The sequence below is a fragment of the Mangifera indica genome, chromosome 20, assembly GCF_011075055.1.
Source record: "Mangifera indica cultivar Alphonso chromosome 20, CATAS_Mindica_2.1, whole genome shotgun sequence".
NCBI classification, from domain to species: domain Eukaryota; kingdom Viridiplantae; phylum Streptophyta; class Magnoliopsida; order Sapindales; family Anacardiaceae; genus Mangifera; species Mangifera indica.
The window spans coordinates 9,923,365-9,943,480 of NC_058156.1; the positions used below are offsets into that span (position 1 = coordinate 9,923,365).

The 20,116-nt window shown below is 30.0% G+C and overlaps 3 protein-coding genes and 1 long non-coding RNA gene across 18 annotated transcripts; 1 reads left to right on the forward strand and 3 right to left on the reverse strand.

Moving 5' to 3' along the window:
• Positions 1-751: 751 nt before the first annotated feature.
• LOC123204440 lies at positions 752-9,785 on the reverse strand. Of its 3 annotated transcripts, none has more exons than XR_006499559.1 (3): positions 9,478-9,785; positions 8,838-9,287; positions 752-769 (listed from the first exon to the last, which is right to left on the reverse strand). It is a non-coding gene; the product is annotated as an uncharacterized LOC123204440 (long non-coding RNA). The 3 variants fall into 3 exon arrangements; XR_006499560.1 differs by lacking the exon at positions 752-769 and adding an exon at positions 1,798-1,835; XR_006499558.1 differs by lacking the exon at positions 752-769 and having other exon boundaries at positions 8,753-9,287.
• Positions 8,947-11,436, forward strand: LOC123204437 (probable inositol transporter 2). The gene is made up of 5 exons (XM_044621088.1): positions 8,947-9,111; positions 9,186-9,256; positions 9,495-9,938; positions 10,025-10,627; positions 10,700-11,436. Exons 1-5 carry the CDS (start codon positions 8,976-8,978, stop codon positions 11,180-11,182), a joined length of 1,737 nt encoding a protein of 578 aa, XP_044477023.1. The 5' UTR covers positions 8,947-8,975; the 3' UTR covers positions 11,183-11,436.
• On the reverse strand, positions 10,716-14,701 carry LOC123204439. Of its 10 annotated transcripts, none has more exons than XR_006499557.1 (7): positions 14,554-14,701; positions 14,302-14,406; positions 13,158-13,884; positions 12,225-12,726; positions 11,374-11,465; positions 11,067-11,136; positions 10,785-10,925 (listed from the first exon to the last, which is right to left on the reverse strand). XR_006499557.1 is itself a non-coding variant. In XM_044621092.1 (6 exons), exons 2-6 carry the CDS (start codon positions 14,326-14,328, stop codon positions 11,128-11,130), a joined length of 387 nt encoding a protein of 128 aa, XP_044477027.1. In that variant the 5' UTR covers positions 14,329-14,406; positions 14,554-14,701; the 3' UTR covers positions 10,716-11,127. The 10 variants fall into 10 exon arrangements, 3 of the variants coding, with proteins under 3 accessions (XP_044477027.1, XP_044477025.1, XP_044477026.1); XR_006499551.1 differs by lacking the exon at positions 11,374-11,465 and having other exon boundaries at positions 10,861-10,925; positions 12,225-12,329; positions 13,158-13,252; positions 13,734-13,884; XM_044621092.1 differs by lacking the exon at positions 11,374-11,465 and having other exon boundaries at positions 10,716-11,136; positions 12,225-12,329; positions 13,158-13,252; positions 13,734-13,884.
• A 1,651-nt stretch (positions 14,702-16,352) lies between these two features.
• LOC123204607 lies at positions 16,353-20,031 on the reverse strand. 4 transcript variants are annotated; one of them, XM_044621366.1, is made up of 6 exons: positions 19,899-20,031; positions 19,745-19,799; positions 18,694-18,785; positions 18,126-18,276; positions 17,649-17,743; positions 16,353-17,181 (listed from the first exon to the last, which is right to left on the reverse strand). In XM_044621366.1, the coding sequence occupies exons 2-6, from the start codon at positions 19,776-19,778 to the stop codon at positions 16,723-16,725; spliced, it is 831 nt and encodes a 276-aa protein (XP_044477301.1). In that variant the 5' UTR covers positions 19,779-19,799; positions 19,899-20,031; the 3' UTR covers positions 16,353-16,722. The 4 variants fall into 4 exon arrangements, with proteins under 4 accessions (XP_044477301.1, XP_044477299.1, XP_044477302.1 ...); XM_044621364.1 differs by having other exon boundaries at positions 18,694-18,788; positions 19,899-20,029; XM_044621367.1 differs by having other exon boundaries at positions 17,649-17,740; positions 19,899-20,027.
• Between the last annotated feature and the right edge of the window lie 85 nt (positions 20,032-20,116).

Sequence of the window (20,116 nt, forward strand, 5' to 3'; positions counted from 1 at the left end):
TTATAGAATAAAATTGTTATTTTAATAATATTATTAAAAAAATATAATTTTATTTTATTTTTTCCTTTTTCATGTTTTTTAAAATTGGTATTTTATCACATGTCTTAATTTTGAAAAATAACTTTTTCTTTTCTAAATTTCTAAGTTTTTTTTTTCACATCTCTAGTCACCAGTGATGGCCAGTTTCCAACCTAAACCTAAGACGACGAAATATTATCCTTTGTTAAACGATGCTCATCGTCTTCGTTAAATGATGAAGTCTTGTTCTTTATCTTTCAGACGAAGGTTTTGTTATTTAAAAGAAAAACATCAAAGATAACTGTCGTTGTTCGTTGGAGGAAGTGGACAAATTTCAAGATATCTGCCCACTATTCAAGTCTCATTAATAAAATTTAAAAAATAAACTTTTATATTAACTAAGTTAAACTCATTTAACTATTTAAATTATTTGATTCAATCTGATCTAACTCTAAAAATAATTTACAACCAAATTGAAACAATTTTTTTTTTATGAATGATGGTGCAACTAATCAGATTAGCCGATTCAATCCGAATTTAAAACCCTGGCCGAAGAGACTCAATATTGATCCCAAAAGTGGATCTTCCTCCACAGGGGCGGACTTACCCTTATATGAGACTCAATAAAATGTAAACAAATCTCACTTATCAAAATGACACCTGTTCTTCTGAAGGTTTATATCTACAGAGTAAACCATCGTTCTCTTTTAGTCTTTCTCTGTCCCTCCTCAGCAGCAACTCATCCCTCGCACTGTGAAAAAAACCCGTAAATTTTGGTTAGGATTTGAGATGTTTCATTCTAGTATTGAAGGTATACAACCTTACGTTATGTTTTACATTTTTTTTTTTACAACCAAAAGTCTCATTTGTATTTATTTGATGGATAAATTTATGATATAATAATCAGATTTATAATCATTACACTAGATAAGTTAAAGTTTCACAAGTATGACAAAAACTCGAATTTAATTTTTACGTTAAAAATTTTAATATTTTACCAATTTTATTAACCCTTGAAATCGACCTTACGTTATGTTTTTAGTATGGTATTTGCATCAATTCTTTTTTGGGGTTGATCGATTGATAATTATACAGTTTTAGTTGAATCTTTTATCCATATTTACAAATTATTGTGTCTTATCTCCTACTCCCTTATATTCTACTCTACTGCCTTTTCAAGACTCATCTTTTCTTTCCTTATGAAGTAGTCTAACTTGTTTCTTTCTACTAATTTTACAAGCCATAGTTGCTAGAACAATATTATATTAACTCTTAAGAAAGTAATCTATCTCTTTTTAAAGCTCTATATATTTCAATTGTGTTGTAGTTATAATTAAACCTTAAATTTATGTGAAATATATTTGATGGATTCTGGTTACCCTAAACATTATATTTACGTGAATCGTTAGGTCACTATAATTTTTTTCTCTCCTCATATTAAAAAGGTTTTTTCATATAAAAATTAATTGGGTTTTTTTCATATTGAAAGGGTTTTATAGTCTTTTTAAAAGTTCTATCTAGTTGATTGAGAAACGATAAAGAAACCATGAAGAACATTAGATTTTGATTGTTCTATAAACATTGGATTTAGGGAAATTGAAATTTTTACCACTTTTTTATTCCGTGTATACAAAATTGCCACATATCCTAAAGCTTTCACAAATATACCACAACAGTACTCACCTTCCCCAAAATACCCCTCTTCAATCTTTCATGCATAAATTCTCTCTCCTCTTCTCTGCAACTTTTTTTTCTCTTCTTCCTCTTCTTCCTCTTCTTCCAAAGTTATAAAGAAATCACTCTCTCTTCTCCCTCATCTTCAAAAAACAAAAACAGGAAGGAAACAACCAAATTCTTCAAATTAAGAATTCTTTAAAGTAAGGATTTTAAAAAAAAAAAGGGGAAAAAAAAAGAGCAACCTACAAGATAAAAAATGACCATCGAAGAAATGATCATGTAACAGTATTTAACTGGAAAAAGAAAAAAAATTGCTATTTAAGCATTTAAGTGAAACAAAAAAAACTGGACATTTAACTTTAAAAAAAAAAAGGTTGGCGTGAAAGTTACTGTGTAACGCCAACCCTTAATATATGTATATAATATTAAATAATATTATTATATTAATATAATATATTATATACTATAATATTATAATATATTATAATTTATATAATTAAATTATAATATTTTATAATATAATATTACATATATAATATAAAATATATTATATATAATATATATAATTATTACAGGGGTTGGCGGCATCGCCAACCCCCCGCTATATTGCCAAGGGTTGGCGATGCCGCCAACCCCTGGTAATATATATTATATATAATAAAATTTATATAATTATAAATATTATATTATAATATTATTTTATATTTTATAAAATATATGTAAAAGCAATCTGGGTTGACGATAAGGGAAATTGGCCTGTAGCATTAATGTAGAGTGGGCCCACCCTTTATAAAGCAAAGCATGATTTATATATATATATATAATTATTTAATTATATATATATATATAATTATATTATATATTAATATATGATATATTATATTATATTTTAATTAGAATATTATAATTATATATTATTTATATTATTATAATATTAAAGATATTCTAGTATTAATAATTATATATTATAATATATAATATTATATATATTAATATAATATATATAATATTATATTAATATATTACAATAATATTATATATTATAATATTATAATATTTTATATATAATATAATATTAATTTATATTTGTATCAAATTTCAAATTAATTTAACAAATTAAAAAGGTGAAAGCTGCTGGATTTTACATCAATCCCTGAATTTAAATATATTATAATATTATAATCTAATATTAATATATTATAATATTATATTATATATTATAATATATAATATGTATTAATATATTATTATATATATAATATATAAACCAAAGGTTGGCGGCATCGCCAACCCTTGGCGACGCCAAAGGTTGGCGATCCTTGGTCAAAATAAAAAAAAAAAAGAGCTGGGGGCAAATGGTGGGACAAGGGAGCTGGGGAAATAAAAAAAAGAAAAAGGAAAAGTTGGCATTAACGCCAACTTTTCTTTCTATCACTCTTTGGTTTTTTTGAATGGTAGGCCCACCTTTAATCCTTCCAGAGATTTATGACAGAAGCATCAGGATTCTCTGCAAGAAAATATTGCAGAGAATAAAATATATATAATATATTATATATAATATTTTATATTAATATAATGTATATATTATATTAATAATGTAAATAATAATATTATATGTATATTACATAATAATATTATGTAATATATTATATAATTATAATTATATTATATATAATATATTATAATATATAATAAAAAAATATATAATATTTTTAATTGCAAATATATAATAAAATATATTATATAAAATATAATAAAATATATTATATAAAATATAATATAATTATATATTATAATATATTAAATATAATATATAATATTATTATAATTATATAATTAAATAATTAAATAATATATATTTATAATATAATATATATATATATTATTATATATATATATTTTTTTTTATTATATAATTATTAATAATATAATATATTTTAATATAATTATAAAATAATATATTATTTATATTATTATAATATATAATATAATATTATAATAATATTAAAATATAATATATATTATTATAATATTATATAATATAATATATATTATATAATAATAATATAATATAATTATAATATATAAAATTAATATAATAATATAATAATATAATAATATATATTAATATAAATACATTATATACATATAAGGGTTGGCGTTGCCAACCCTTCTATGTACAGGCCAGGTTGGCGTTAACAATTCCCAGATTTTACGCCAAGCTTTTTTTATGTTTTTTAGGTTAAACGTAAATTTTTTTTTTAAATTTTAATTCTTAAATGTTAATTTTTTTTTCCAGTTAAATCCTACTGAATGTGATATTCTTCGATGGTCATTTTTTTCCAGTTGAGTTTTTTTGTGAGTTGCTCTTTTTTTTTTAAATCCTTATTTTGAAGAATTCTTAATCTGAAGAATTTTTTATTTCCTGCTTTTGTTTTTGAAATCTGAAGAATTCAATATTTTTTTCCAGAAGAGAGAGTGATTGATTCTTTTATCACTTTAGAATAAGAGAAAAAAAAATTGCAGAGAAGAGGAGAGAGAATTTGTGCATAAAAGATTGAAGAGGGGTATTTTGGGGAAGATGATTACTGTTGTGGTATATTTGTGAAAGCTTTAGGATAGGTGGTAATTTTGTATACACGGAATAAAAAAGTGGTAAAAATTTCAATATCCCTTGGATTTAAGTGAATCGTTCGATCACGGTGATTTTTCTTCTCTACACATTGAAGGAGTTTTTTTTCGTATGGAAGGGGTTTTGTGGCCACTGTTCCTCCACAAGTGTGTGGTTTACAATGTGACAGATCAAAAGCCTTAATTTGTTCCGTTGTGATCATGAAGTCGTCATCTTTGAAAGTTCTTAATTTTTAAAGTTTTTTGACAATGTGGTTGGCCATTGTCATCTTTTTCAAAAGGTTTCGAGATTGCAATGGATCATCCACGAGTTTCCTTTTAAAGCTTGGTTTCTTATAACTTTCTATCAACTTTAAAAAAAGGTAAGAGGTGGGAATCTGAATCTGGGCTCTCTTCTCTTCCATCACCAAAACTTCTTCAAATTCCAACAAAATTTTAACATCAATTTGCCTAGTGCCACATCATTGATTCGTCTCAATCTCCCCTTCATTTTTATGATCAAATTGAAAATTATAAATGTAATTTTTTTACATAACTTGAAAAAAAATTATACAATATGGTTTCTGGGATATTAAAATCATAGTTATTACTTATCTGTATTATAGGATATACGATATATATATATCTTATATATAATACAAATGAAAAACAATATTATCTTAAAATATATTAAATTGATACGATATGATATATATATTATTATTATAGATCAATATATCGTATAAAAAAATAATAAAATGGTAAAGATATATCTAATAAAATCTAAAATTTTAAAAAATATTTATGATATTTTATCAGATGATAATGTGATGATAAATTTTTTTATTATATTTTAATTATTATAATTTTTAAAAAGCAATCCTTATGAGTGGCATCATTTTCTGAAAATGGGTCAATATAATATCTCATAAAATAAATAAAATAATAGAATTACTCAAAGAATCAAATTTTTAATTATAAAGTCAAAAGTATGGTTGTCAAAATTTAGACCCTCCATGTATTAAAAAAATGAATCATTTGTCTTATTATATTATTTAACTTAGAATTATCTAGCATAGTTTAATTGTTTGATCTTTCAACGAAGACATCAAAGTCATTTTGTAATTGTTCAATTTAAAAATTTTAGTCTACCCATGATCTCATCTCCCTTTTCACACAAGAAAGAAGGAAGTCCATTTTTTTTAATACAACTATATTATTAAATGGCACGTGACATTGACAGAGTTTACTTAGATGTATAATATTTATTTAATAAAATTATATGAATTTATTTTAAATGTATATTTATTACATATAATTATATGATTTAATAATTTTAAATTAAAAATAAAACAATATTTAATTATATAATAATACATATAAATATGTTTTATATTTATATATTTAGAATATGTATATATAACGTTGGATTCGAATTGAATAGGATAAAACTCATTTTTGAGAAAACTCGGCTTGCTTCATAGATCGGGAGTTTGTGTTTAACTTGGATTTGTATAGACAAACCAAACTTAGCTTGGGTTCATTGAACTCATTTACTCAAATTTGATTCACTTGTAGCTTATACGGTATAGTTTAAAATTTTTTTTAAATATATTTTAGATCAAGCATAGATTTGTATATGTCAAGCTTGAGTTCAAATTCATGATTGGTTTTCAAATATATTTTAATTTGAGTTCGAACTTAAGTTTGTATATATCAGGTTTGGATTCAGGTTCATTCAAACAAAATTCATATCAAGTTTGAATAAACTCACTTCAAATCTATCCAAAAATATACATAATATTACTCGTATTTATTTGTTTAATTGAATAAATAAAATTATGTGAGCTGAAGTGTATTAATAATAATATTATTATTATTTTATTATATAATTATGTATTATTTTATTTAAATTATTTAACCAATATGTTATTGTTGATATGCATTATTAATACATCTAATTTTAAACATCAAATTTCGAATTTAATGTTCATAAAATTACCCAAGCGTGTAACAAAATAATTGTGGATTCAACAACTAATCCAACTTATTTGTTATTTTTGATTAATTAGTGAATAAAGAATTAAAACTCTTAAAGATGGGCATAATACAACATAATATTTTTTAAATTAGATTGAATATTAACTTGATAGAGAAGTCGATATAATCTAATCAATGGTTAACTCGATTGACTGGTGGTTAAACCAATTAATTGTTTATAAATAATATTTATTTTTTTTATAATTTGGCTTATTTAACATAATAATAATAAACTAAGTTCGAATATATATATATATATATATATATATATATATATATATATATATATATATATATATAAAATAAGATTTTGACTTTAAGTTTGTATAATAAATTTTTGAAAAATTTTTGTTATGTTAACCGAGTCATACTCGGTTTTATACTCAATCTAATTGGATAATTCAAATAGTTTAATTCGGTTCAATATGTTTTAATTAGAAAAGTAGTTTTTAAGTAAATTAAAATCAAATTGGCTAACGATTGACAATTCAATTACTCAAATCAATCGATTCGATCTAATTTTTAAAACCAAGATACAACCCACAATTGGCTTGTTTGACTAATGCAAGTAATTGACACCAACCTATTTGTTGATTTTACCTATTCGATTGAGTCTAACTAAATCATAGATCCCCTAGAACAATTAGAAGAATCTATGTCTACTTATCATAAATGCTCTAATGAATTGTTTCTTTTTTATTTTGACATGTGATTAAACGAATTAATTGTTCAAAAATATTTTTTATATATAAATAGAGAGAGAGAGAAAGGCTAATGATTAACAATTCGATCAGTCACACTAATTAATTCGATCAAATTTTTAAAACTATGATACAACACACAATTAGCTTGTTTGACTAATACAAGTAATGACACCCACCTATTTATTGATTCTACCCATTCGGCTGAACCTAACTAAATCCTAGATCACTATGAACAATTAGAAGAATTTATGCCTACTTATTATAAATGCTTTAATGAATTGTTTTATTTATTTTGATACATAGAGTGTTTAAAGTATATATTCCAAAACAAGCTCTTGAAATTATACCCACAATCGAAGTCTTCAAATATATTTTAGAGTAGTATTATATATATAATTTTATATATAAATAATGATATATCATTTTATGATTAAATAATTAAAAATAAAAAATAAAAAATAAAACACCTAATCATATAATGATAAATTATTATTTATACACATAATTTTATTATTTATTTTAATTATACTTGTTTCATGTCAATGTACTTACCAAGTTTACTCTTTACGTAATATTGCTCATATTAACACGGTTGAAATACTTTTTGAAGCAATATCGAAGAAGTTTCTAATTTACTTGTTTGCTAATTTGTATATTACATTTTTCATTATTTTTAATGGGTATTTTTGTCATTTCAATTTAATTTTCAAAAACAATGAACATATAATTAAGCATGAGATAAATAGAAAGCCCAAAATGTTGGTATATGAAATGATTGTCCTTGACGAAAATGGTAGGCCAAATACACTTATTTTCGACCATATATTAGTGTATTTTCAAACTCTTATTTATAAAATTTTAAAATTTTATTTATTATTTAATTTTAATTAAAATCCTTTATTAAGAGTAAAGGTATTAATAATATTAAAAAATATAAAATTTTTATATAATTTTCTCTTTAATTTAAAAAATTAATAATTAAATTTTAATCATTTTCTCTCTAAGATTTCCACAATGTCCAATGATTTTTTGACAAATTGCAATCGCTTTTCTCTCTCTTTGGTGTTGTCTTCTAGACAAAATGTCTAAATAATAAAGATATTATCTAGATAAATTTAATTAAATAACAATTTTATCTTTAATTTTAATAAAAATTAAATAAAAAATTTAAATTTAAATTCTGCACGTGAAAGATTGCCAGTACACTAAACATTGAGTGGGAATAAGTCCATCAGGCAAAATAATCATAGCATCCACTCTCTACAAATACCGTCCAGCACTTTTGGACTAATCAAAACCAACCTTTTCATTTGTTTATTAATAAAACTATGTATATTTATTTTAAATATATATATTATTATATGATTAAATAATTTTAAATAAAAAATAAAAAATATCTAATCATATAATAATATATATAAATATGTATATATTTATATATTTAAAATGAGTATTATAATATTACTTTTTATTTATTTATACTTTCTTGTTTATAATAAGTGTAATATTGTATGTATAACTTTATATACAAATAATGATATATTATTATATAATTAGATAATCAAAAATTAAAAATAAAATAATATCTATACAAAATGATATACATAATTTTACTATTATAATAATTTCTCCGAAACCGCAGGTGCATGAATTGACGAGGATGAAGAAAACTTTAACAAAGAAGGAAAGTGGGGACAGTCATAGGAGAAATAATCACAGGCAATAATTCATAAAAGCTTAATTATAAATTTAATTAATAAAAAAATAATAAAAATCACGTGGACTTACCTCTGATGAGAAGCAGCCGAAGACAAAGTTGGTGGACTTCTTGACTTTATCCATGAGGATTTCACAATATTTATCACTCTTATCTTCATTTTGCTCGCTCAGTTTGGTTCTCTGAAATTTCAATGCAGATAGAAAAAAATGGAGGGAGGAGTTCACGCAGAGGCCGATATTTCAGCGTTCAGAGAGTGTTTCTCTTTGACATGGAAGAACCCTTATGTTCTCCGCCTTGCTTTCTCCGCTGGAATCGGTGGCCTCCTCTTTGGCTACGACACAGGTGCTTCATTTTCCAGTTTCTTTGAGAGGGTTTTCAGAAGTTGTGATTTTGATTTTAACTGTGGGATTTTGCAGGGGTTATTTCCGGAGCTCTTCTTTACATCAGAGATGACTTCAAGTCTGTGGATAGACGAACTGTTCTACAGGTGAAATCTGTTCTTCTTTTCATCTCTTTCTCTGTAATCAGCCAAATGATGATAACAGTCAATAAAATTATTTCTATTTACTTTGAATGCACAAATGAGAATAGGTTTAATGTGTGTTAAGTGTTTTGAATTAAAGATAAAATAAGACCTAATCATCTTATGATTAGTTATTTGTGTATTAAAAAAAAGGTCAGCATAGCATTGCTCTGATAAGAATTTACCATTATGATCTGATCAGGAGAGCATAGTCAGTATGGCTGTAGCTGGAGCGATCATTGGGGCTGCAATAGGTGGCTGGATGAATGATCGTTATGGAAGGAGAAGTACAATCCTGATAGCCGATTTTCTTTTCTTCAGCGGTGCTGTGATCATGGCCTCAGCTCCGAACCCAGCTGCTCTTATCACCGGTCGTGTTTTTGTTGGACTTGGGGTGGGAATGGCATCAATGACATCTCCTCTGTATATATCTGAAGCTTCTCCAGCAAAAATCCGCGGTGCCCTTGTTAGTACCAATGGCTTTCTCATCACCGGAGGCCAGTTCCTGTCTTACCTTATCAACTTAGCCTTTACCAAGGCACCAGGGACATGGCGGTGGATGCTTGGAGTTGCAGGTGTCCCGGCTCTTGTGCAGTTTGTTCTCATGTTGCTTCTTCCAGAATCTCCCCGTTGGCTATACCGAAAGGTAACTTCTTTCATTATTGCTTCTTTCAAACCAGTTCTGCATATTCTAAATATCAGGAAACCAATCATATGTTCTCTGATTGACAGGGAAGACAAGAAGAAGCTAAGGCAATTCTCAGGAAAATCTACCCTGCCCATGAGGTTGAAACCGAAATCCAGGACCTAAAGGAATCAGTTGATAAAGAAGTTCAGGAAGAAGGGTCTTCTGAGAAGATAAACTTGATCAAACTACTGAAAACCAAAACAGTGAGAAGAGGACTTATAGCTGGAGTTGGTCTTCAGGTTTTTCAACAATTTGTGGGTATAAACACAGTTATGTATTATAGCCCTACCATTGTTCAGTTAGCTGGCTTCGCGTCGAACCAAACAGCACTCCTGCTTTCACTTGTCACGGCTGGCCTCAATGCCTGTGGCTCCATTGTGAGCATATACTTCATCGACAGGACTGGGAGGAAGAAGCTTCTAATCATCAGCTTGTTTGGGGTAATAATTTCTCTTGGACTTTTATCAGCAGTCTTCCATGAGACTACTTCTCACTCACCGATGGTTAGCCTAGCCGAAACTTCTCATTTTTCAAACACCACTTGCCCAGATTATAGTGCAGTTGCAAAAACTGAGAGCTGGGATTGTATGAAGTGTCTGAAGGCTTCTTCTCCAGATTGTGGCTTCTGTGCTTCAGCTGCTAATAAGGTAAAACACATTTCCCCTTCTTCAGATCACAAACTGGGAAGCAAAATAATACTAACATACAACTCATTGCAGCTATTTCCGGGGGCATGTTTGGTCTCGAACGATGATGTGAAGAAATCATGCCATGAAGAGGGAAGAGAGTGGTACACAAGGGGATGCCCAAGCAAATATGGATGGCTTGCGCTAATCGGCCTGGCACTCTACATAATATTTTTCTCTCCTGGAATGGGAACTGTCCCATGGATTGTGAATTCTGAGATCTATCCGTTGAGGTTCCGAGGGGTCTGTGGAGGAATAGCTGCCACAGCAAACTGGATATCAAATCTCATTGTGGCACAATCCTTCCTATCTCTGACTCAGGCAATTGGAACATCCTGGACATTTCTAATATTTGGAGTCATTTCAGTCATAGCATTGATTTTTGTCATAGTATGTGTACCTGAAACTAAAGGGCTCCCCATTGAAGAAGTTGAGAAGATGCTGGAGATCAGAGCTTTCCATTACAAGTTCTGGAGCAAAAACCATAAGCCATCGGAAAAGGGTAATGCTGTATGAAGAATATGTATATGTTGAAATCAAATCAGGAATCCCTAGAGAATGGTCAATGTAAGTTGTTCTGGGATTTCAGTAAATCAACAAGCAAGGGTTATGTTTCCATACCAAAAGCATGCCTAATTAAGTCAGTATAATTAGGGATGTCTTTCAGTATTTCTGTTATTAATTTTAGTTTTCTAAGCCATACTTACCATAGAGTTGGTGACTGCTTGTAATATTAGTTTGCAAAGCTAATGTAATGCTGTATTTGAAAAGAGCTGTGCCCATTCCCAAGCCAGTTAGCCTGCCAGTTAGCCAAACATAAGAGATTTAATTGCATATGGTTACCTCAAAGATTGACGAACTATTTGGTCGAATTTTAATGTTATATCAGAGATAAAGAACCTAGTATAATAAACTCCAAATTGTGTTGTTAGCTTTCCTTTTCAAAAAGATAACACAGTTAAATATAGGAGACCACAGTTATAAGAAGGTTTGCAGAAAAGGAAATACTCATGGTAATACTAATAAGGCAAAGCTTATCTTGGTACAAGGATCCTTCAGGCATTTCCTCTTATTGCTAAATATGATTGTAGCATACCCACTTAAAAAAAATGAGTGCTAAAAGGCAGGAAAATGATAGCTTTTGCAGTTTTGCTTTAGAATTAGATAATTTAGCTCTAAATATAGTCCAAATCAGCTCTAGATAAGCTTGAACTAGCCCCACCCAACCCCCAATTTTTTTATTACTTTGAGAAAAGAATTTTGTAAAGGTCTATCTTAATTCATCAATAGGAACGTAATATATAGGACTAGGAACATTAACATCTCAATTATTCAAGAAGTACACAAACAATAAGTTGCCAAACATAGAAATATACCACCAGTAAATTACAAAACTTAGAATTTAAAAGGGAAAGTTTACTTAAATCAAATCCCTAAACTCGGGTAATTGATTCTAGGATCCAATTCTGGGATTCTAACACATCAGTACAGTACAATACTAAAGATCTTAGAGCCTGAATGCCTGAAGACCAAAATCAACTTTGATCAAAATCCATACCTCAGGTAATATGCTCTGCCAAAGTAAAGGATCTTGACATGCTTTTACTTCCTTGGTACTCTGGTCCCAAACGGCTGGCCTTGCATGGAGAACCCCCAAATCATCCTATACAAACGATAATTCAAGGCTAAGGCACAAATCTCGAAGATTAGGATAAGTTTATCTTGATGAAAGAAAAATTCAAAAATTCGGTAGAAACTCTCATAGGTGAAACAATTAGAAGGCAATTTCACAAAAAGAAGACAATTAACAAAACCACAAAGGTTAGCAGAACCCCGGAGATCCTATTGAAAATTGACATTGTTAAAGAGAGCTGTGGCTTATGAATAGAAAGATGAGGAGACAATAGGCCGCACTGGATCACTTTAAAACTGGATTTCTTGCATCAATGTTATCCCCCAATTCAGCCCCCTTTTCTCCCTTCAGAGCTTGTGTGGACATCAAATTTTTGGCGCCAGAGTTGTCCACAATGTTGAGAATAGTCTGCATCTGTATGCAAATCCTTTGCCGCCATAAAATGCAAACCATATGTTACAGTTATGTCTACAAGAGCTATAAAGAGATGACCAAAGAAACTAACTAATTTTACGAAACAATGTTGCAAGCCAATTGGTTCAAACAAATAATTAAGAAATTTGCAATGCCCTGGCTCTAAATAAAAGAAGTTGCAGAAAAGTAGGCCTATGCATAAATAGCTTCCAGTTATAAAGAATATAAATTACCTCCCTAAATATTTAAGTAGGTGTAAGTATAGACCAAGAAATCTATAGCAGATATCACTTAAGTGAAACTATTTCTATATATACAATTTGCAAAAGATTTCAAGAAAGTTACTTTCCAAACTCTAAGAAAGATTAGATCATACAAGACTTTATATGTTTCATAACATCAATGTAGATGAAATCAAACCGCAACCAAATACCTAATACTCACCTGAGACAAGAAATTGCGGGCTGTCGTCTCATTCAGTATGCTAAATAAACTAGACAAATTGTTTCCTAAGCCCCCCGACAATGAACGCTGCACAGCATTTTTTTGGTTCCACATGCAAATAAAATCCAATGAGTGAATAAGGAAAAATATTGGAAAATTAGAAAAACTGAAAACAAAGTTTCACATTTGCATCAAAGGAAATATGGGGTTAGCAAGGTAAATAAAGTTTGACATATTGAAAATCATGCATTGAAAATAAGGTCTGCCCAACAATAACATCAAGAAGTTAGAAAAACTGCAAGGTCTGCCCAAATTTACCATGTATTTGTTAATTGATTCAACTTGTATGCTCTAGACAATAAATTATAAGCAATTATTCAGAGATATCACCATTAAACTTGCACCAAGTGAACAAATAATTGGTCAACAGGTAATCAAGCTAACAAACATTTGTAGCAAAGATGGTTCCAGGGAAAATCTCCATGATTGCTGATCAGGAAGAATTTAATCAACTGATTCAGAAGAGATCTTGTGTTGGCTTCCAACCAAACCAATATCCTTTCCTTTCTACACTACCATTCAGCATAGCTTCCTTTACTGATGCATCAATGCTATCCCCCAATCCAGCCCCATTTCCTCCCTTCAGAGATTGTGTGCACATCAACTTTTTCATGCCAGAGTTGTCCATGACGTCGGGAGCAGTCCCCATCTGTATGAAAGTCCTTTGCTGCCATAAAAATGCAAACCAAATGTTACTGCTATGTCTATAAGAGGCTACAAAGAGATGATCAAAGAAACTAACTAATTTTATGAAACAATGCTGCAAGCTGATTGATTCAAACAAATAATTCAGATATTTGCAACGCCCTGGCTCTAAATAAATAAAGTTGTAGAAAACTAGGCCTACACATATATATCTTCCAGTGATAAAGAATGTAAATTACCTTCCTAAATATTTAAGTTCGTGTAAGTTTAAGACCAAGCAATCTATAGGCTATCAAATATCACTTCAGTCAACCTATTTCTATATACACAATTTGCAAAAGATTATAAGTTACTTTTCAAACTCTAAGAAAGATTATATCATACAAGACTTTATATGCTTCATAACATCAATGAATATAATATCATACTTAACGCTCACCGGAGACACGAAATTGCAGGCCGTCATCTCATTTGACGTGCACAATAAACTAGACAAATTGTTTCCTAAGCCCCCCGGAAATGAGCGCCTCACCGGTTTTGTGGTCTAACGTGCAAATAAAATCCGGTGAGTGAATAAGTAAACATATTGGTAAAGCACAAAAACTGAAAACAAAGTTTCACATTTGCTTAAAAGGTAAATAATGTATTGTGAGATCCCTCCTCCAACGGAAATTAGAGTGAAGGAGCATACCAGTTGCGAGTACACGAAGATCCAAACGAAAGCTCCAGACGAGGAGAGAGGAGAGGGGATCGAAGAAGGATAATGAAGTGCAGAGTGAAGATATGTGATATGCTAATCAATTAAAGAGTAATGCTATCCGGACACTATTTCCTTTTTTTTAAGATTTGTTGAGAATATGTTATCGTGTGAATAAATGTTAAAATCATTCAGTCATATAATAATATATTATCTGTATATTAAAATTATGTACGTATAGTTTTATTGTTAATTAAAATAGTCGAATAGTAAGAAAATTCATGTTACAATTACAATTGGGGTCATGTTTGGGGCAATTTGAACTCAATTAAGTCAAGTTGACCTGAATTGAGTTAGCTCGGTTTTGAAATTTGATTTAGCTTAAATTCATTTAGGTTGAATTTGAGTTAAATTTGAATCCGAAGGCTCTTATCGTTTTTAGAACTCAAGATAGATAGATGGAATTCAATTCAGTTCGACTCAAGCTCGAAAAAATTTGATTCAATTCAAATTTTAGTAATCAAGATTACCCTTTAATAAAATCAAATTTTCGATTCAATTTAGTTATAATAAAATCAAGATTATTTTAATAATGTTCTAATACCTAAAATAGAAGTGATAATCAGATTATCCTTTATATTATTAGTTATATCACCATTGATAATAGAAGATTATATTAATTTTTTATTATTTATAAATCAAATATCATTTTATTTAATTATTTTATTTAATTTATAAGTAATAGAAAGATAGTTAGGAGTTCTTCTAAAAAACAATAAATAGTTAAGTGTGAAGAAGTATCGAGGCAAAGATCATCTACTGTGATTGCTAGAAGACTCTCATAAAAACTTCTTCCTCAATTCATAAGACCAATTTCCCATCTGGGTATTGCCACTTTTGCATGTGCTGATTAAGCTTCTACAAAATGTAAAATTTTTCACTACATGATTTTCTGCGGGCTGAGCTTCTTTGTTGTAGCTTCAGTCAGAGGTTTAGCTGTTTCTCAGATTAACAGTACTGACTCATCCAAGAAGACTAGATCTTCGAATATCAAGCACCGAGGTGCTTCAGCCTGTTCTAATTTTGTGGACATCTGTTTGTCATTCTGTTAAATATTTCATGGCTTCAGTAAAAATGTCAGTACTCATAATTCTTTGTGCTCTTCTGCGTATACTGCAGAGAAAAAATGCCTCAAGCTCTAAATGAGATTGAAGAAGAAGAGGCAGAAGAGATTTACAGAAAACTTATCAGTAGTCTCTTCCTGTCGCTCTTTGAAAATGCACAAAAAAAGTAATGGAAATTAATACAAATATGAAACAACTTGAAGGAGGATGCGAATGCACATCAGAAAGACAAGTACACATTTTAATGTAGGGATAGGCGAAGAGGAAGATGGTGCTAGAGAAAATTGCTTGAACCACATGGTCTACAAGAGCAGCAAGCATAAATTATTCAAATGCATAGTCATTTGGAGGAGATAATAACAGATACTGGCATGCTCGGGGACATTGTTAATCAATTTGATGATGAAGCAGAATATCTTCGAAAAATTGCAACTAAAGAGAGTGAAAAATATGCTAGTGGCATTGGAGAAGAAGATGAATGTCCATGCTGGCCACATGAAGCAACAACAAAACATGTAGAGTTAGACATGTGTGGAGATGCAGAGGAACGAGTAGATCACCACTATTACTTGGTCTATCGATAGGAAAACATGAATGTTGAAATCTAATTAGGATTCCCCATCCACACCCACATTTACTTTAGTTGAATTTTCCACATTGAGAAAAGAATTTTGCAAAGGTCTCTAATTTTCTATTCATCAATAGGAACATAATATATAAAACTAGGAACATTAACATGCCCATTATTCTTCAAGTACACAAACAGCAAGTTGCCAAACATAGAAAAATACCATCAGTAAATTACCAAACTTAAAAAATTAAAAGGGTAAGTTGACTTCAATCAAATCCCTTAAATCGGGAATTTTATTCTGGGATTCTAAACAAGGAGTCTAAGACACATCAATACAATACTAAAGATTTTACAGCCTGAATGCCTGAAGACCAAAAAGAAGTTCCATCAGAATCCATACCTCAGGTAAAATGCTCTGCCAATGTAAGGATCTTGACATGCTTTTGTTCCTCAGATCTTGACAAGCTTTTACTTCCTCGGTATTTTTGCCCCAAATGGCCGGCCTTGCATTGAGACCCAAATCGTCTTATACAAATGATAAGTCAGGGCCAAAGCAGTGATCTCGGAGATTATGATAAGTTTATCTTGATCAAAGAAAAATTCGAAAATTCGGTAGAAACTCTCATAGGTGAAGCAAATAGAAGGCAATTTCAGGAAAAGAAGATAATAAAACAAAACCACAACGGTTAGGAAAACCCCGGCGATCCTATTGAAAATTGACATCGTTGAAGTGAGCTGTGGCTTATAAACAGAAAGATGAGGAGACAATGGGCGCTGGATCACTTTAAAACTCGGATTTCCTGAATCAATGCTATCCCCCAATTCAGCCCCCTTTTCTCCCTTTAGAGCTTGTGTGGACATCAACCTTTTGGTGCCAGAGTTGTCCACAATGTTGAGAACAGTCCCCATCTGTATGAAAGTCCTTTGCTGCCGTAAAAATGCAAACCATATGTTACAGTTATGTCTACAAGAGGCTATAAAGAGATGACCAAAGAAACTAACTGATTTTACAAAACAATGTTGCAAGCTGATTGATTCAAACAAATGATTAAGAGATTTGCAATGCCGTGGCTCTAAATAAATAAAGTTGTAGAAAAATGGAACTATGCATAAACAGCTTCCAGGGTTAAATTTTAATTTCTTCAAAAAAGAAAAGCTTCCAGGGTTAAAGAAAATAAATTTACCTTCCTAATAATAAGGTAGGTGAAAGTATAAGACCAAGAAATCTTCAGCAGATATCACCTTAATCAGACTATTTCTATTACACAATTTGCAAATGATTACAAGAAAGTTACTTTTTAAACTCTAAGAAAGATTAGATCATATAGGACTTTATATGTTTTATAACATCATTGCAGATGAAATCAAACTGCAACCACAAACTTAACACTCACCTGAGACAAGAAATTGCGGGCTGTCATCTCATTTGACATGCTCAACAAACTAGACAAATTGTTTCCTAAGCCCCCCAACAGTGAACGCCTCACTGCTTTTTTCGGTTCAACATGCAAATAAAATCCACTGAGTGAATAAGGAAACATATTGGAAAATCACAAAAACTGAAAACAAAGTTTTATTGGAAAATCATGCATTGAAAATAAGACTGCACAACAATATCATCAAGAAGTTAGAAAAAATGCAAGGTCTGTCAAAATTTACCATGTATTTGTTAATCAATTCAACTTATATACTCTAGACAATACATTATAAGCAATTATTCAGAGATGACACCATTAAACGTGCACCAAGTGAACAAATAATTTGTGAACATGTCATTAAAAGGACAGGAAACAAGCTAACAAACATTTGTGGCAAAGAGGTTTTGTGGTGGCTTCCAACCAAACAAATATCCTTTCCTTTCTACACTTTACCATTTGACACAGCTTCCTTTACTGATGCATCAATGCCATCCCCCAATCCAGCCACTTTTTCTCCTTTTAGAGCTTGTGTGTACATCAACCTTTTTGTGCCAGAGTTGTCCACAGCATTGGGAACAGTCCCCATCTGTGTGAAAGTCCTTTGCTGCCACAAAAAATGAAAACCAAATGTTACAGTTACATCTAGAAGAGGCTATAAAGAGATGACCAAAGAAACTAACTAATCTTATGAAACGATGTTGCAAACTGATTGATTCAGACAGATAATACAGAAATTTGCAATGCCCTGGCTCTAAATAAATACAGCTGTAGAAAACTAGGCTGATACATAAATAGCTTACAGGGATAAAGAACATAAATTACCTTCCTCAAAAGTTAAGTTGTTATAAGTATAAGACCAAGCTATCTATAGTAGATAACGCTTCAGTCAACCTATTTCTATAAACACAATTTGCAAAAGATTACAAGAAAGTTACTTTCCAAACTCTAAGAAAGATTATATCATACAAGACTTTATGAAATGACTATGATATCAAACTATAACCACAAACTTAACACTCACCTGAGACAAGAAATTGCAGGCAGTCATCTCATTTGATGCACACAATACACTAGACAAATTGTTTCCAATGCCTCCCAACAATGGACGCCTCACTTCTTTTTTTGTTGAAAATGCAAATAAAATCCAATGAGTTAATAAGGAAACATATTGGAAAATCACAAAAACTGAAAACAAAGTTTCACATTTGCATCAAAAGAACTATGGGGTTAGTGAGGTAAATAAAGTTTGACATATTGAGAAAATCATGCATATAACAAATGACTCCCCAACCATAACATAAACAAGTTAGAAAAAATGCAAGGCCTTCCCAAAATTACCATGTATTCGTTAATCAATTCAACTTACATACTCTAGACATTAAATTATAAGCAATTAGTCAGAGATGTTACCATTAAATAATTTGTCAACACATCATTAAAAGAAGGTAATCAAGCTAGCAAACATTCGTAGCAAAGATATTTTCAGGTAAAATCCCCACGATTGCTAATCAAGTAGTATTTAATCAACTTATTTAGCAGAGGGCTTGCGGTGGCTTCCAACCAAACACATATCCATAAGGAAGATACAGAAGTTGAAAAAACTCAACAAAACATTCTAATTGATAGCAAAATTAAGCACACAAATGCAGGTGTGCACAAAAATTTTTAATGCCCAGATCATTTTCAAATATAGCTTCCTACTTTAAACATGCACAAAATGTTGATTTATTTAAAAGTAGAGCAACCAAGAGTTTCGATAATGTATCTTTGAATCAAAACTCTGTACCGACGCAGATATTATCTAATTATCAGCTTAATCAGATACAACTACAATCTGAGTAGATAATCATATGAACAGGATTAACTTCAACCAACATTAACAATGTCGAGCTTCAAAGCTCATATCGTTATATAAACAACAAGTTGCCGACCACTGTGTATTATATAGCCATTTATTAACTTACATCAATTAATAGGATTTTCACATATCACCTGCACGAATATGAATAAACTAACTAACTGAAATTAATACAAGCAAAAATCCACAACCCTAAAAAAAAAAAAACACATACCACGGGACAATTTTAAAGCCAAACTTGCAGCCATCTCTGAAATTAAGATCCCAACCTTGACCACAGCAAAAGTCAAGGATTATAATAAACTTTCATGTCCTTCAAAGCAAACCTTAAAATTTCTTAATAGGATAGAAAGATTTTCAGAACCAACCTGGAGTAGTACAACCGAAGCGAGATTGATCTAATAGAGAGCAGCCGAGAAAACCTAAATACCTACTACAGTCTACAGCTTTGGAAAGTGAAATGATGAAGTACTTGGATTTGGGCCATGGCCCGGAAAGTTGCAGGTCCAGTCCAAACACAAAGAAGTTAATCTACAATTACCTGGAACCCTGATAGAAAAAGTCAAGTCATCAACAAAAAAACAAA

Bases quoted from the DNA above. Each gene is read 5' to 3' on its own strand.
- LOC123204439 (XM_044621090.1), bottom strand. From the start codon at position 14,328: ATGACGGCCTGCAATTTCGTGTCTCCG. The intron at 13,885-14,301 runs GTGAGCGTTAAG...TTTTTATGGCAG, and splicing joins CCTGCAATTTCGTGTCTCCG to CAAAGGACTTTCATACAGAT. The intron at 13,253-13,733 runs GTAGTGTAGAAA...ACCAAAAAAATG, and splicing joins AAAGGAAGCTATGCTGAATG to CTGTGCAGCGTTCATTGTCG.
- LOC123204607 (XM_044621364.1), bottom strand. From the start codon at position 19,778: ATGGCTGCAAGTTTGGCTTTAAAATTGTCCCGTG. The intron at 18,789-19,744 runs GTATGTGTTTTT...CAACAAAAAAAG, and splicing joins GGCTTTAAAATTGTCCCGTG to AAGTGAGGCGTCCATTGTTG. The intron at 18,277-18,693 runs GTGAGTGTTAAG...TTTTTGTGGCAG, and splicing joins CCTGCAATTTCTTGTCTCAG to CAAAGGACTTTCACACAGAT.
- LOC123204437 (XM_044621088.1), top strand. From the start codon at position 8,976: ATGGAGGGAGGAGTTCACGCAGAGGCCGATATTTCAGCGTTCAGAGAG. The intron at 9,112-9,185 runs GTGCTTCATTTT...GGGATTTTGCAG, and splicing joins CCTCTTTGGCTACGACACAG to GGGTTATTTCCGGAGCTCTT. The intron at 10,628-10,699 runs GTAAAACACATT...AACTCATTGCAG, and splicing joins GTGCTTCAGCTGCTAATAAG to CTATTTCCGGGGGCATGTTT.